At 43.3% G+C, this 16,845-nt stretch overlaps 1 protein-coding gene across 1 annotated transcript in view; it reads right to left on the bottom strand.

Moving 5' to 3' along the window:
• The window catches only part of DNAAF9 (dynein axonemal assembly factor 9), a gene marked incomplete at its 5' end in the record, with an annotated part of 132,958 nt that overhangs the window by 53,817 nt on the left and 62,296 nt on the right, over positions 1-16,845 (bottom strand). Inside the window, 8 exons of the mRNA XM_081097454.1 lie at positions 2,098-2,185; positions 2,793-2,843; positions 3,775-3,845; positions 7,706-7,817; positions 11,633-11,678; positions 12,060-12,104; positions 14,113-14,189; positions 15,359-15,446. Of these exons, the coding sequence (XP_080953580.1) occupies positions 2,098-2,185; positions 2,793-2,843; positions 3,775-3,845; positions 7,706-7,817; positions 11,633-11,678; positions 12,060-12,104; positions 14,113-14,189; positions 15,359-15,446 (578 nt within the window). The remainder of the gene's footprint in view (positions 1-2,097; positions 2,186-2,792; positions 2,844-3,774; positions 3,846-7,705; positions 7,818-11,632; positions 11,679-12,059; positions 12,105-14,112; positions 14,190-15,358; positions 15,447-16,845) is intronic.

Raw genomic sequence — 16,845 nt, 5'->3', positions numbered from 1 at the left:
TCATGATGACACACCATCACACACTTCAAAACCAGTAAAAGACATGTTAAAAGATCTTGCTTGGGAAGTATTAACCCACCTGCTGTATTCACCAGACCTTGCTCCTTCAAATTACCACTTGTTCCAATCAATGGCACACGCACTATCTGAGCAGCACTCCAAAACACACGAAGAAGTGGAAAATTGGGTCTCTGAATGGTTTGTCTCAAAACAAGAAAAGTTCTATTGGGATGGTATCTACGAATTACCTGAAAGATGGGGGAAATGTGTAGCTAGTGATGGACAATACTTCGATGCTATTGTGTTTTCTTTGATTACAAAATCTGCATTATTAAAATATATATTTTATTGATTTTTTACAGAGAGGAAGGGAGAGGGATAGAGAGTTAGAAACTTTGATGATAGAGAAACATCGATCAGATGTCTCCTGCACACTCCCTACTGGGGATGTGCCCGTAACCAAGGTACATGCCCTTGACTGGAATGGAACCTGGGACCCTTGAGTCCGTAGGCCAACGCTCTATCCATTGAGCCAAACCGGTTAGGGCCAAAATCTGCATTATTAACGGGTACACATGGTATATCACTCTTTATTTCCTCATGATTCTTACATAAGTTATTGATTTTCTCATCCATCTGGTTTATAAACTGTATGACCCTTATTCTGAATTCTTTTTCTGACAAATTGTGTGCCTCTGTTTCATTTAGTTCCTTTTCTGGTGCTTCCTCCTTTCCTTTCCTTTGGGGGTTGTTTCTTTGTCTCCCCATATTTGCTCTCACTGAAGGATCTAGGTATTGAGTTGCACTGGGTCTGTGACTGCAGTGGCAGGCTTGGCAGTGGGTTGCATGGTCACCAGGCCCGGGGTTGATGCATTGGGCTTGGTGGCAATTCATGCATGGGGTTGCTGTGTGAGGCACCCGGTATAGGGCTTGGTTGCGGCACGTGGGGTTGCTGCATTGCGCTTGGCGGTAGCTAACGCAGTCCTGGCATCTGGGGTTGCTGCATAAGGCTTGGCTGTTTGTGCATGGATGGGGCACTTGCTGCATAAGGTTTGGCTGTTCTCATGCAGACACGGCACCTGGGGTTACTGCGTAAGGCTCAGCTGTTCGCACATGGATAAGGCGCCTGGGTTGCTGCGTAAGGCTTAGATGTTTGTACACACGGTTGCCTGATTTAGATAATCTTGATGAAGAGATTTTAGATTTTTGAGTTGGTGAGATTTAGGACTTTGAACTGTACCAAAATGGGACAAGGCCTTAGGCAGGAGTGAATGTATTTTTCATGTGGAAGAGGCATGAAGTGTAGAGCCAGAGGGAAGACTGTGATAAGGAAGAAATTTAAGGGTAAAAGAAAGATGATCTGAGTGGGCCTCCTCTAATCACAAGAGCCCTTAATAAGCAGAGTTTTCTCTGACTGGTAACAGAAGAGGAATTCAGAGAGATGAAAGTTTGAGAGAAATTCAACAATGCAAGGGAGGTTCTCTGTTGCTGAGATGAAGAAATCACAGGGCAAGGAGCATGGGGAGGAGGAACTAAGAGTGGTCCTCGCTCACAGCCAACAATAAAATGGGTCCTCAATCCTACAACCCAAAGAAACTGGATTCTGCCAGTAATCTGGATGAGCTTGGATGCAGGTTCTTCCACAGCACCTCCAGATAAGAGCCTAGTCTGGCTGATGCCTTGACTTTGGCCTTATTAGACCCCAAACATGAATCTAGTCAAGTTCACCTGGACTTCTGACCTACGTAACTGTGAGATAATAAAAGTGTGCTGTTTTAAGCTATTAAATTTGTGGTAATTTGTTACACATAGAAAACTCATCCAGAGTTTGTTTAGGTCTACAGATTCTATTTCTGAACATGTTGCTACTCTAGCCCATTCTGAGAGCAACTCTCAGCTAGCAACAAGAGGACCAGGTACAGTTCTGGGTTCAGCCCTTCCTAGCACAAGTTTCTTCATCTGAAAAATGGACGGGTCGAAGGAGAAAAGCTGTAAGAAAACACTTCTACACCATTAAGTCTTTTCAAATATCAGATGTATTACGGATCACAACATCCATGCCAATACCTGCAAAAGAGGGACCAAGACATAGCTCACCTTCCTCAGGCCAAGACTGTGCATTGCTGGAATAAAGATATGCTCCTTCTCCTCCTGTTAGAAAAGTTCCCAGGAAACACTCATCTCCCTTTAAAAACAAACAAACAAACAAACACAAAGAACAGGTGAGTCACAGCAAAAAGATTCATAGAATCAAAAACTCTTACCCAAGTTTGTCTACAAAAGTTGCCGAGTCAGTTTCAGATATACCCAACTTATTCTACCATCTTTGACTTTGCCCAGATCTTTGTCATGTTACTGGAACCCTTTTACTTGTGCTGATAAAAAGAATGTAAGGTCCTCTCTGAGTCTAGGCACCAAAGTTTGCAATGCCTGTTTATATTCAAATAGATTTATATCTATCAAAGTCAGCTCTTCCTGGCCTAAAGGTTTGACCTTTCAGCTCTATATATCAATCTGAGATCTGCTTTTAATAGTACTGGAAGATTAAAAACAAAAACAAAACAAAACAAAAAATACTGCAAAGTCTAAATGACAGAAAGAATCCTTCTAATTGTGTACCCCATAAAATGGTTATTTCTAGAACTCTGCTGGGAAGAATGCAAACAGGAATTGAGACAAAGAGGTACAGATCCTTTAGATTAGCCTTAAAATGAGATGTTTTAAATTATCTTCATATATTTGTTTACATTTTATTTTGATACGGTGTTAATATTAAGAATAAGACTACTTACTTTCACTGCTTGCTGGGTTTTCTCAGACAATTTTACTTCATTATCTTCTACCTGTGCCCAAAAGGAATATAGATTTAAAGTATTACTTCAAAGGAAAAAACTCTGCTAAGTGTCCCTCACCCCCCATCACACCCATGGGTTGGGATATTTCCAGGAGACTGAGTGGGCAGTCCCCCCACTAATCCAGTCTCTCAGGTCCTGACCACTGGCAGAGTTGGCTGCTGGTCATCAAAGCCCAAGGTCATGATGGGCTCTCTTACTGGGACCTGAGGTTCAGCTAAATGAGCCTATGATATGTGGAGAGGATATGTTAGTCTCTACTTACACTTCACTTCAGAGAAAAACAACTATTATTGGGGATGAAGGAAAGAGAACATATTAAAATATTTTGAGTGTTTGCATTTAAACATGTTCATGTTGAGATTAACTCTTGCTCTTTTCCATCCATTCAGAATTATAGTAACAGGATATAAAGAGCTTCTAAAATGGGTACTCATTTAGGTCATTACCAGACTCACTGCTTTCTGTATTCCAAGGCACTAGTATTTTAGAGCAAGTCCCACTGATGAAAAGTGGACCTTTTCACACATAGAGAGACACTGCTGTACAAATTCAGTGGCAAACATTCTAACCACAGAAGGGAGCCACATAAACCACTCTTCACTATTTGTGTGACCCTGGACAGGTTGGTCAATTTCTAAGCCTCAGTCTCCTTATCTGTAAAATGGGGGTATTGATTTCTTCTTTCTCCAAATTTAATAGGGACCCACATAACTTAGTTCCTTCCTTTTAGAACTTTTCCAAGATGATGAGTTAAAGAAACTAGATTTGTTTATATAAAGAGAAAGCTGAGATAAAAAGCTTCCATTCCTGAAAGCAGCTAGTTCAGGATCTGACAAGACCCAAGGAAAAGGCTCTTCCTCAAATGCTCTCCCTGATTTCTCCCCATTTACATCCACTTCACCTGATGAATGATACTAACCAGCCAGGAGCAGAATCTGGGTATGACGGCTGTCAGGACTATGGAGCTGGTTTCTGTGTTAACAGTGCCATCTGTAGGAAGACCACAGACATGCAGGTTACTGCCTACCACCTGAGCCCACCTTGCAGTCCCCAGACAGCTACACCTTTCCCCTTCTCAGGATGAGATTGATGCCCTCAGGAAATGAAAATTTCCTCATCAGGGGGAGGTGGGGTGGGGGGAGGCCTAATGAAAAGTTCCCCCATGTGATTAACTCTGTTAGTTTTTACAACAAATAGACACATTTAAATGAAGAATTCTGGGAATTAGTCCTTTTTATCTATACTTTTAATTTTTATCAAGGTAGTACAGGTGTGTACATATTTTTTTTGGGGGGGGGATCACACATAATTTTTATTTTGTTTATACATTTATTTTCTACTAGAGGCCTGGTGCATAAAAATCTGTGCACTGGATGGGGGGGGGGGTGTTCCTCAGCCCAGCTTGCCCCCTATCACATACTGGGAGCCCTCAGGGGATGTCCTACTCCCTGCTCCCTTGGGGAGCGGGCCTAAGCCACAGTCTGGCCTCCCTTTGTGGGAGGTGACCGGGCTGATTAGGAGAAAGCACCAGCCCCATCACCCCACTGCTGCAGCCACTGCAGGTCACCGCAGCCACCAAGGTGTTTTCATCAACACGGACTCCAGTCCCTTTACCATGAAAAAATGACAACTTTCTTTAGGCATTTTCAAGATGTGTCTTTCATAGGATATGACATTTCTTTCTTTTTTTAAAAAAATTTATTTATTTTTATTTTATTTTTTTATTGCTTAAAGTATTACAAAGACTATTACATATGTCTCCTTCCACGCCACACCCCTTGACATTCCCCCGGCCTCCCCTACCCCCCAGTGGCTTGTGTCCATTGGTTATGCTTATATGCATGCATACAAGTCCTTCGGTTGATCTCTTACCCCCGCTCCCACCCCAACCCTCCCCGGCCTTCCTGCTGTATTTTGACAGTCTGTTCAATGCTGCTCTGCCTCTGTATCTATTTTTGTTCATCAGTTTATAATGGTCTTTATTATCCATAAATGAGTGAGATCATGTAGTATTTTTCTTTCATTGACTGGCTTATTTCACTTAGCATAATGCTCTCCAGTTCCATCCATGCTGTTGCAAATGGTAGGAATTCCTTCTTTTTTACAGCAGCATAATATTCCATTGTGTAGATGTACCACAGTTTTCTAATCCATTCATCTGCTGATGGGCACTTAGGCTGTTTCCAGATCTTCGCTATGGTAAATTGTGCTGCTATGAACATAGGGGTGCATATATCCTTTCTGATTGGTGTTTCTGGTTTCTTGGGATATATTCCCAGAAGTGGGATCACTGGGTCAAATGGGAGTTCCATTTTTAACTTTTTGAGGAAACTCCATACTGTCTTCCATAGTGGCTGTACCAGTCTGCAATACCACCAGCAGTGCACGAGTGTTCCCTTTTCTCCGCATCCTCTCCAGCACTTGTCGTTTGTTGATTTGTTGATGATAGCCATTCTGACAGGTGTGAGATGATATCTCATTGTTGTTTTGATTTGCATCTCTTGAATGATTAGTGACTTTGAGCATGTTTTCATATGTCTCTTGGCTTTCTGAATGTCCTCTTTTGAAAAGTGTCTATTTAGGTCCTTTGCCCATTTTTTGATTGGATTGTTTATCTTCCTTTTGTTAAGTTGTATGAGTTCCCTATAAACGTTGGAGATTAGACCCTTATTGGTGATAACATTGGCAAGTATGTTCTCCCATGCAGTGGGCTTTCTTGTTGTTTTGTTGATGGTTTCTTTTGCTGTGCAGCAGCTTTTTATTTTGATGTAGTCCCACTTGTTTATTTTCTCTTTAGTTTCCAATGCCCTAGGAGCAGTATCAGTGAAGAAATTGCTTCGGTATATGTCCGATATTTTGTTGCCTTTGGATTCCTCTAGTATTTTTATGGTTTCCTGTCTTACACTTAAGTCCTTTATCCATTTTGAGTTTATTTTTGTGTATGGTGAAAGTTGGTGGTCTAGTTTCATTTTTTACAGGTGTGTACATATTAAAAATCAAACAAAACATTATCAGGCTCATCCTACCAGCCCTGGATATTATAATTTTCTAGAATTCTTTGTCAACATAATGGGTAAAAAAAGGAATCTAATTATTGTTTCAAACTGCTTTTTCTTGACTACTAGTAAGACTGTACATATTCATATATATGTATATTCACATATAAGTATATGTGAGGATAATATATATGTTATATATATATATACACACACACACATATACATACACTGAGTGGCCAGATTATTATGACCACCTGACGTTTGTAGGCAAATTAGCTATAATTTCGTGCTGAAGTTGCTAGAGGGCCAGACCATTATAAATAAGGAAGCAGGTTGTATACCACGACAGTAGAAGTGATTTTTTTTCTGAAGATATGGGTAAATAACGTGATTTAACAGCCTTTGAATGTGGGATATATTTGAATGTGAGTGGCCAGATTATTATGACCACCCCATCAGTACTTCGTTGGGCCACCTTTTGCCTTCTATACTGTGGCAATTCTTCTTGGCATTGACTCCACGAGATGTTGAAAGGTGATGCGAGGAATCTGACACCATGCCTGATGAATAGCACTGTCCAGTTCTGTGAGATTTGATGGTTGGGAACCAGCTACCTGATGGCTCTTTTAACTTCGTCCCACAAATGCTCAATTGGATTGAGATCTGGTGATTGTGGGGGCCACCTAAGCAAGGTAAAGTCTCCCTCATGTTCTTGAAACCACTGCTGCACAATACGAGCATCGTGGCATGGCGCATTGTCTTGTTGGAAGAAGCCATCTCCATTGGGATATGCCATCAACATGATAGGATGAACTTGATCAGCAATGATACTTAGGTATGTTGTGCTATTCAGATGTTGTTCCACATGAATTAAAGGGCCCAAATCATGCCAGGAAAACATGCCCCAAACCATAACATTGCCCCCACCAGCTTGAAGGGTTGTACTCATGCATGTGGGGTGCAGGCTTTCATGCTGTTTCCTCCAAATTCTCACTCTGCCATCTGCATGATGCAACTGGAAACATGATTCATCGGACCACATGACTTTTTTCCAATGCTCGACTGTCCAATCCTTGTGTTCCTATGTAAACTGGAGACGTTTTGTCTTTGTAACTGCAGACAGCAAAGGTGTTTGAACAGGCCTTCGGCTTCCATATCCCATACAATGCAGTGTATGGCTAATTTGCCTACAAATGTCCAGGTGGTCATAATAATCTGGCCACTCACATTCAAATATATCCCATGTTCAAAGGCTGTTAAACCGCATTATTTACCCATATCTTCAGAAAAAAAATCACTTCTACTGTCGTGGTAAACAACCTGCTTCCCTATTTATAATGGTCTGGCCCTCTAGCAACTTCAGCACGAAATTATAGCTAATTTGCCTACAAACGTCAGGTGGTCATAATAATCTGGCCACTCAGTGTGTGTGTGTGTGTATATCTCCTATCTAATAAAAGAATAATATGCAAATTAACCATCACTCCTTGACAGAGATGGCAGCTCCCATAGCGGCCAGGGTGGGATGCTGGTGGCATTGCAGGCCAGGCTGAGGGACCTCCCCACCCCCAGTGCACAAATTTCATGCACCGGGCCTCTAATATAAATATATATATATATATATATTTGTTTTCCATTTCTGTGATCTGCCTGTTCACATATTTTGTCTATCTACCATTGGATAGCTTGTCTTTTTCCTATTAACTCATAAGAGTACTTCATAAATTTGTTGATCATTAATATTCTAATATTTCACTAGTTTATTGCTGGTCTTTTGACTTCACTTATGGTTTACTTTGCCCCCCCCACCAAAAGCTCAAGCTCTGCTTTCCAGTGACCATATACACTTACCCTTTTCTTTAACCAAGATCTGAGATGTCAAAAATGATTCTGAGAAGACCACAGATCCTAAGCTCCCCCTTCCTCCCAACAAGTCAGGAATGTCATAGACAGTCATACAAGCCTGTATCAAATTAGAAAATAGAGTTATACCAGTTGTCAGTCTTAAACCTTCAAGGAGAGACCCATAAGAAACAGACCACAAAATACTGCTTTCAGGTACATTTCAAAAGAAAACTGCAGAGTTTCTAAGAAAAACTCAAGCTATCTGGAAATATGTCTCAGAACTGGGAGATGACTTAAAACACAGGCTTCCCTGCAACTGCTGCTTCTTCTTTTAAAGATTTTTAATTGATTTTTAGAGAGGGAGGAAGGGAGAGGGAGAGAACACAGACCAGTTACCTCCTATATGCCCCCTACTGGGAATTGAGCCAGCAACCTTTTGGTGCACAGGACTACGCTTAACCAACTAAGCCACACTGGGCAGGGCCAATTGCTTCTTGATCAGAGACACCCTAGGGTTAGAAGAGTATCTTTATGTTTCTATAAATTCCCTCACACTGTTTATCCTCCTTAAGAGGCAAAATAACAGCCTTTCTTCTTTCTTTTTTAAAAAAAATATTTTTATTGATTTCAGAGAGGAAGGGAGAGGGAGAGAGAGATAGAAACATCAATGATGAGAGAGAATCATTGATCGGCTGCCTCCTGCATATCCCCTAATGGGGATCGAGCCCGCAATCCAGGCATATGCCCTTGACAGAAATCAAACCCGGGACCTGTCAGTCTGTAGGCCAACACTCTATCCACTGAGTCAAGCAGGCTAAGGCAGAGCCTTCCTTCCTTCCTCTTCTTCTTTTTTTTTTACAGCCTTCATTCTTAACTGTGACTAGTCCCCAGCCGTTTAGAGTTGGAAGTGTTTCTGGTAGGCTTCTATACACTCACAAACTCATAAGATCCCAGCACGTCTACACTTTTATCAATTCCTTCTTTGGTGTAAGTTCAAATTCTGAATGGGTCTGGAAGGTTATTCATTTGGTATTTATACATGTCTTCATGGATATTCTGGGGTACATGTCAACACCTGCAAATGCGACCTTCAGAACCCAGAAAACAAAAAGACAGCCATTCAAGCTTTTACAGGAAGACAAATAAAAACAAGAGGCTTCAGTAGGCTGGAAAAAAAAACAAAACACTGGAGCAACTCCGAGAAGCTCCTGAACGGCTGGTAACAAAGCCCCGATTACCACTTAAAACTAGTGAAAACGGAACAATTCTGGGGGGAATCTAGCAGAAATGCAGAAAATGGTATGAGCCAGGGTCTGGGTGAAGGACATGAAATAGTCCCCTCATGGCTGACGTGGTTGAATGGCCAGGGGCAGAGCTCCTGAAGCCAGAGTCTGCTTCACACATTGTTGTGCTGGCCTGGGACCTGCTCCACTCTCAGGACAGAGACAAAAGACCGAGGGGTCTTGAAGGAATTGCTAGATTTTAAAATAAAAAAAGATGGCTGAAGAGTTGAAAAGAAGAAAACCACAATTAAAGCCAGAGTCCTCATTTTTTATGTTGTCATGATAAAAGGATGTACATAAGGCACAGGTAGGCTTTTATATTTTAGTTAACTTTCTGATTAGGCTCGACAGTGAGAAGGTTTATCTAAATCTGTTTCAAAGAACTTTGAAGATCTGAAGACACAGAAGCTTCCTGGGCTACATGGTCCCTCTTAGGTGACAATGTAACCTCACTTCTTTGGGTTCCAGATCTATCAGGATGACAAATCCTGTGGATTCCTCATCCCTCTCTTTCATATTTGGTTTCTGGTAGTGAGGAAGGGGAGAAAGAACATTAAAAACTACACATGTAACAAAATTTAAAAAACGAATTACTAGAAAAAATACATGTATTTGTTAGACACTATGTACTTTGAAGCATGTGGTGTGTGGAGAGAAAAAGATGTAAAACACGGTCCCTATCTTCAGGAAACTTTATAATGTATAGTTGGAGAGACAAGAGCATTCTTATACAAAAGACATCATATGTTAATACAGAATTACTCCCTGATATATGTAGCAAACTATACGTAATATAGAAATACAGCACTTATAGGAAGAATCAATAGGAAAGCTTGGAGAGGAGGCAGAACTTCCTCCCAGCCTGGAAGGGAGGACAAGATTTTGATGGAAAGCACCAACTTCCCATCTCTTCTTTCCTATTTCATTAGCTGCTGTGGAAAGCACACTGAACATAACAGTATGATTCTACTGGACTTCTAACGACCTGTTTCTCTGCAAAGCACCTTCCAGAGCACTGCACCAGTCCAAAAGAGAAGTCAGGGAGTTTAAAGTCTAGCAAGGAGATAAAGTACTATCACCCAGCCCTAACTGGTTTGGCTCAGTGGATAGAGCGTCGCCCTGTGGACTGAAAGGTCCCAGGTTCGATTCCGGTCAAGGGCATGTACCTTGGTTGCAGGCACATCCCCAGTAGGAGGTGTGCAGGAGGCAGCCGATCAATGTTTCTCTCTCATTGATGTTTCTAACTCTCTATCCCTCTTCCTTCTTCTCTGTAAAAAAATCAATTAAATATATACAGTGGGGCCTTGACTCACGAGTGTCCTGACTAACGAGTTTTTCGAGATACGAGCCGTCTCTTGGCCGATTTTTTGCTTTGAGTTGCGAGCTAAAATTCGGGTTATGAGCCAGCTTCAGATACCCCACCGCTAGTTGGCGCAGCAAATGTCACAGTGAATGCCACAACATCAGCCCAGCATCACGCGTCTCACTTGTTCACTTTATGATTTGACATACGAGTAATTTGAGTTATGAGCTCCGTCACGGAACAAATTAAACTCGTAAGTCAAGGCCCCACTGTATTTTTTAAAAAAGAAGTACTATCACCCAAATATCAGAAAGCATTTCCCAGCATCCTGATGATGTCATGAAAAAGTCTCAATTAGTTCTAAAAGAACATTGACACAAAATGTTGACATGTACAAAGGAGCAGCTACTGTAAAAACAGAAATTACTGGCAACTTTAAAAAATTACCCTTGTTGTACTACTCTCTGTAGGTGAGATAACACTACTGTGTTTCTCCTGGTGATGGTAGTGGTCGTGCATTTACATAAACTCATCCACAGCTGCCCACCTAGTTCCAAAAAGCTCATTGGAATTAAGGTTCAAGCAGTAGCTGCAGAACAGACTTAAGGTATAACTTGCACCCATATGTATTACAACCAGAATCTTGGCTGCATGTCCACCATCCTCTCATGAATTGCTTGCCAACCTTCTCATCAGGATGCACTGGGGTAAATGGAGGACTTAGCCTGTGGCTGGGAGCAACTAGTCTAGAAACTTTGGCTCCCCTAGGCCACAGCAGCCCAGCCAAGGACCAATATTTTTGTATCATTAAACCATTCCCCTGGCCTATCAGTGTGCCCCCAGCACATGGGTAGGAAAGCTCTGCTCTGACCCTCTCACTTATCTAGAGAGTCAGGACCCTGGTTTCTTTGTTTGTTCTTGTTTCATTTCACAAGCCCCTGTTAAGGGTATTAACACAGGCCTTGGAACAGTTTGAAGCCAATGAAACTCCTCGGTCTATGTTGAGGTAGGCTTGTTCTCAGCTCACATTTCCACATGAGGGCAGAGAAATCTCAGCCAATTGGAGGAAGCCTTCCGGACCTTAGGAAGTCTTAGTCCCTAGCTCAGACTCTGGACCCGAGGAAACCTAGGTATGGGAGGGTGGACGTGGTGGGCCAGGCACAGCTGCCTGGGCGCCCTCAGAAAGCACAGATTCACCACTGCGGCAGCTGGAACAGTTCTGAGAGTAGAACAGTTTCCTCAGGGAAGGGATGGGCTGCCTAAGACTCCCACCACTTCTACCTCACCCCTTGTAGATGTCCCTCTCTAGGCCATTCCCGGCCAGCTGACCTGTTAGAGCTCTCTTACCGTCTTCACAAAGTATAAGCTATCTTCACTGTCCAGAGGCACGATTCTAGAAAAGGAAAGAAATGGGAGAGACACTGAACATTTACAATGCTCTCTTTTTTTCAACTTAGCAGCAACCTACAGACCCAGATTTCTCTCAGGGATTTTTGAAACCACTGGGTTACATATATGCACAATTAGAATGTAGGCCATTTGGAGAAAAATGGGTCCATCCCAGCCTCCATCCCCCAGTGTTTCAGTAGGAAGCACTCAGGGCACAGGGTCTCAGCTGACCACAGCCAGCCCCGGGCCTAACCCTGGAGTGATGCCACTGCCAGGTGTGGAACTGTGAGAAGAAAACCCACACCAGCAGTCACAAGTTAGCCTTTCTTCTCTTTTTGCTTCTAAAACTTCCCCAAATAGGGATGCACCACAAACATATACTTACCTTCCCTGATTATTCACAGCATGTATCTGAAAAGCCATCCTGGAGCTGTAGACCCAAAACAAAACAAAACAAAAGTCAGTAGGCTCTTGCTGACCCCTGGGCTGGAGCCCACCCCAGACACCTGCTGCTGCAGTGCACCTGTACAGGGCCCTCCCAGTACAATGGCCAAGTGTGGGGCCAGCATCTAACTCCTGTCATGGCCCTGCCTCTGTGCAGATTCTCAGGGCTGTCTTGGACAGAGCAGGAGAGAACCATGTGACAGGACTGTTGCCCACTGCAGTCTGGGAGTGACCTTCTACTGACCCAAGGGCTCCTGACATGCTGTCCTGAACCTCCTCTTCCTTCACCACTTTTGGGTCAAGATGCCATCCCTGCTTGGTGTCTGAGGAGAGGCCAGGTCCCATGTTCCTCTCAGGAGATGATTTGCATTTCACTGAGGACCCTTGAACCTGATGCAGTTCGAGGGTCCTCGGTGAAATGACCTTGTGGAGAAAAGGGAGTGAGGCTCTAAGGGACTGGCCCTGGAAGACTCTCCTCCCATTGCCTGGTGTTCTCTCCTTGTTCCTTCTCCAGACAGAGTGGTACACTCAGGCCTAGGGATTGAGAGGTGGCCTGCCCTGGAAAGGCTGAGTGACTTAGGCAAGGCCCTGAGGAAAGGAGGAATGGAATGACTATGTCAGCCACGTTGATGATACAGAGAAGGCTCCACTGCAACAGCAGCTAAAATGTACACACCCAATCACTCTACAAGGTGAGAAGATGAGGAAACAGATGCACAGAGCTCCCTATATTGTCCAAGGTCACAGAGCTGGAAAGCAAATGAGCTTCCTGAAATGTAGGCTACCAGGAAAAGATAGTCCAGGCCAGTGCAAGGCCTTGAGGGAACAAACTTCCCGTCTCCCTTCCCTCTCATGGCCAGAGTTATGACTCAAAGGCCAGAGAAAAGGAGACCTGAATAAGCCTAAAACCTTGCACCAAAGGACCTGGTTCTTTCTTCCACTCCTGGAAGTGCAGAAATAGAATTTTTCTTGTCAGATCAATTGACTGACTTACCTTTCTAAATGTTCCTTCTCACTACCCAGGACTCTAGATGTAAGAAAATGCAAGGCATGCCCTGGCCGGGAGGCTCAGTTGGTTGGAGCGTTGTCCTGTACACCAAAAGGTTGTGGGTTCAATTCCCAGTCAGGGCACGTATGGGAGGCAACTGATCGATGCTTCTCTCTCACATCAATGTTTCTCTCTCCCCCTTCCTCTCTTAAAAAAAAATCAATAAAAACATATCCTCAGGTAAGGATTAAAAAAATTTTTTTTAAAGAAAATGTGAGACATGTATGGTGAGGCCCCACAGGGCACATATCAGAAGTGTTCTTAAAGAAACTCTCCAATATCAGTGTCTTTTGATTCCTTTGTTAGAAGTGCACTTAGATGGCCGGGGCCAGTGTTGCTCAGTGGTTGGGTATTTTCCCATATACCAAAAGATTGCTGGATCGATTCCCAGTCAGGGTACATGCCTGGGATGTGGGCTCGATCCCTGGTAGGGGGCATGCAGGAGGCAGCTGACTAATGTATCTCTCTCTCTCCAAATCAATACAAAAGCTTTTTTAAAAAAAGTGTGCCTTATATGGGACAGTGGGTTAAGTTGACTGAGCTACACATAGATCCAATGTGATGTGCCAGGAGATGTGTGATGGAAGACTGCCAAGGAAGCCAAATTCCCAGAGTGTGTAGATCCCGGGACATAGCCAGGCTCAGGGTTTCTACATCTGAGAGGTAGATAAAGCAGTGAGTGTCTTCACATACCCAGGACCCTGACCCTAACATACCTCACCACTCCTGTTCCCAGCTTTACCTTTCTAACCTCTGAACTAGGTTTGTCATGTCTCCAACGGTTCCAGTACTGATCTGCCTCCTATTCCAGTGTCAGGACATGCTTTCTCATATAGTTCGTCCTTCTTTGGCTTCTTGGCCTCTCAAAGCTCTGATCACTCCTTTGGGTCTTTATAACACAGACATTAAAAAAAATTCCTTATAGAAAGTATCAGCCATTGCTTACCGTAGGGCTGCCTTAAACTGCATCAACTCAAAGGAATCTAACTCAGATCCCATGGTCTGCTCAGCTACTTCCTTGGCCTATAAAACCAATAAAAACCAGAAACAATTAGCTCTCACAGCAGGAAAACATAGACATCACTGAAAGAAAGAGGCCTTCTAACATTTGGCCAGGACAAGGCTGTGCCCCTCCCCTCTACGTGACTACTTTATATACATCAATAGATTAAAGTAAAACACCATGTTAAGGGGAACTGGTGTCAGCTTTCCTCAGGCTGGGTTCACAGGAAACACTCCATTCAGGCAGGTGGGCACTGGAACCTGAACTCCTGGGGAGCTGTAATCAGCTGAGATGGTGCCATTGTGAGGTCTGGAAATGTGCTTTTCCTCCCCTCTCCCCTGGCCCTAGGGGAGGGATTCCTGCCCTCAGAGATTCTGTGCCCAACACTAAGAAGATTCAAATACCTAGAGTTACAAAAGATTAGTTAAAAAACAAAGGTGTGAGAACTGAGGTCTGCACCAAACCCAAGTCAGTACGAGGGATTCAAGTTGACTGAGGAGGGAGATGGCAAGGAGCTGGTGACTATGCTACAGTCTCTCTGCTATCTACATCATACACAACCTTTCCAATGTCAAATGGCTTCCTTCAGGAAAGGTCCTATTGGCATTGGGAGGCATCAAGCCGACTCTTCTCATCTCCTGACTGGGTCAGATATAGGAATCCAACTCAGCAGGGCAGGTTAACCGCAAAACAGCAAGGAAGATAACGGTCAGAGCACGAGAGCACGTGTGCTTGTCTAGGAAAGGCAAGTCAGATTTTCTAATCTTTAGTTACACTGAATTATAGGAAATTAAACTATGTAGCTCAAAATAAACTTACCTAATTTTATTAAAATTCACAGGAGAATAAGATTATATATATACTTTTTTAAAAACTTAAAAAAACTATTAAACTATTAAGTAAAATAATATGCTATAGAACGGTTTTTCTTTAACACAACCAGATATCTACAAAGAAGTGATTAGCTGTCATTCATGACAAGGGCAGCTTGGTCAAGGCAGTGCAGGCAGCACAAGCTCAGCACTTTCAATGCGTCTCTGTCTGGTGCCAGCTCCACAGAGGCCAAAGCTCACACAAAACCGAGTACTACAAAGTGTCCAAAACAAACTGAACGACGCCCACCCAGATGGATAGAAAGTCTTACATTAAAATAACTTCTAAGGAAAGAGAAATATGGTATTTAAATTACCTTTGTTAGACTGGAAGTTTTAGCATAACATGCAATGCCAGCCAAAACAGCCTCAATAACAGCAGCATAGACCTGTGACAAGAGCCTACTTTTAAAACAAAAAAATATGGGTTAACTAACAGCATTACAAGGTTTCATCAAAAGCTGCATGCACGAAAATGACATTCCCTAAGGGACTGATTTTTAAACAGAATGAGAAGTGAAAAATTGGAACCCACTGATTTCTAAACCTTTTAAAAGCCATGTGCCTCATCTGATTTATACTTTTCTCTGTTAAATTATAAGAAAAGCCAGCTCTCATTAATTTTGCTCAAAACACCAACTTTCCCTGTTTGTAATCCAACAGAAGAAAAGTATGTGGGCTCCATGACCCCTCCACTTGCAGGAGCAGCTGCCCAAGGACCCTGAATCCCTTCAGTGTAATGATCCAGACTTGCTGCTTTTCCAGGGACCAACTGCACCACACTGCATGTCCTCTCCCAGGACTGCTAAAGGCTGGCTGCTACCGGAACCTCAGGGTGGGAGACCTCAGGGGGCAAGAGAGGTTGCTCTGGGGAGAAGATGAGCTCCACTTAAATTCAAATGAACAGTTACAGACCACTTTCTAGGCAGCTTACCTGATCTAGAAACTACAGAATGCTTCTGAGAGGGAGCAGTCCCTACCTAAAGCACCCCCTCACCAATCTTGCTCTTTCTTTGATTTCTCACTTCCCAAAGTCTTTGCCAGACTTGAACTGCTACCAATGTCCCCAGAAAATGTAAGTCTGGCTGTCTTTAGGCAGGGTTTCTCAATCTCAGCATTTTGGGACAGATAATTCTCCAGACACTGCCAAACATCCTGGTGGGGCGGGGGGCTGGTGGGAGTGATACAGTTAAATTGTCCCTGGTTGAGAGCCACTGCTTCAGAGGAAGGAGACCCAGAATCTCATTAGGATCATTACAGAGAAAAGAGGCTCATCCGCAAGGCCCTGAAAGGCAAGGGAGGTGGCTAGCAAAGAAGTGACAAGGCCTTCCCTAAGAACATGTCTATTTTTAAGCCTTTGAAGCAGGTAAAGGAAGGCGACAGGAGTTTGAAAGGAGGAATGAACACAGAAATGATCTGGTCTAATGCTCTCATCTTACAGAAGAAGCAAGTAGGCCTCTGGAGGTGGAATAAGTTGTCCTAGGACACAGGAAGCTAATGGCAGACGCAGACGCTCTCAGCCTGGTGCTTTCCCCCATGCCATCTTACACTGCCAATTTCCTCCATGGCTCCTTCACCACGCCTCCACATTGTAGGTAAGAGATTTGAGTTGGGTAGAAGGAAAAGGGACAGAAAAAGTACACATAACAAAGTGATGGCTCCAGAGTCATATCCTGATGACTGTGGTGAGGAGACGTCAGAGGGGTATGTCCTGGTAGGAAGGGGTCCAGTAGGGATACTGCCATGAACTTGGCCACTTCTAGGGAAAACGAGAATCCTCCACACTTTAACACTAAGGATGAAG

Source organism: Myotis nattereri (genome assembly GCF_964212035.1).
Source record: "Myotis nattereri genome assembly, chromosome: 8".
In the NCBI taxonomy this organism is placed as follows: domain Eukaryota; kingdom Metazoa; phylum Chordata; class Mammalia; order Chiroptera; family Vespertilionidae; genus Myotis; species Myotis nattereri.
The sequence above is the reverse complement of the archived record's forward strand: the minus strand, read 5'-3'. Positions and strand labels throughout refer to the sequence as shown.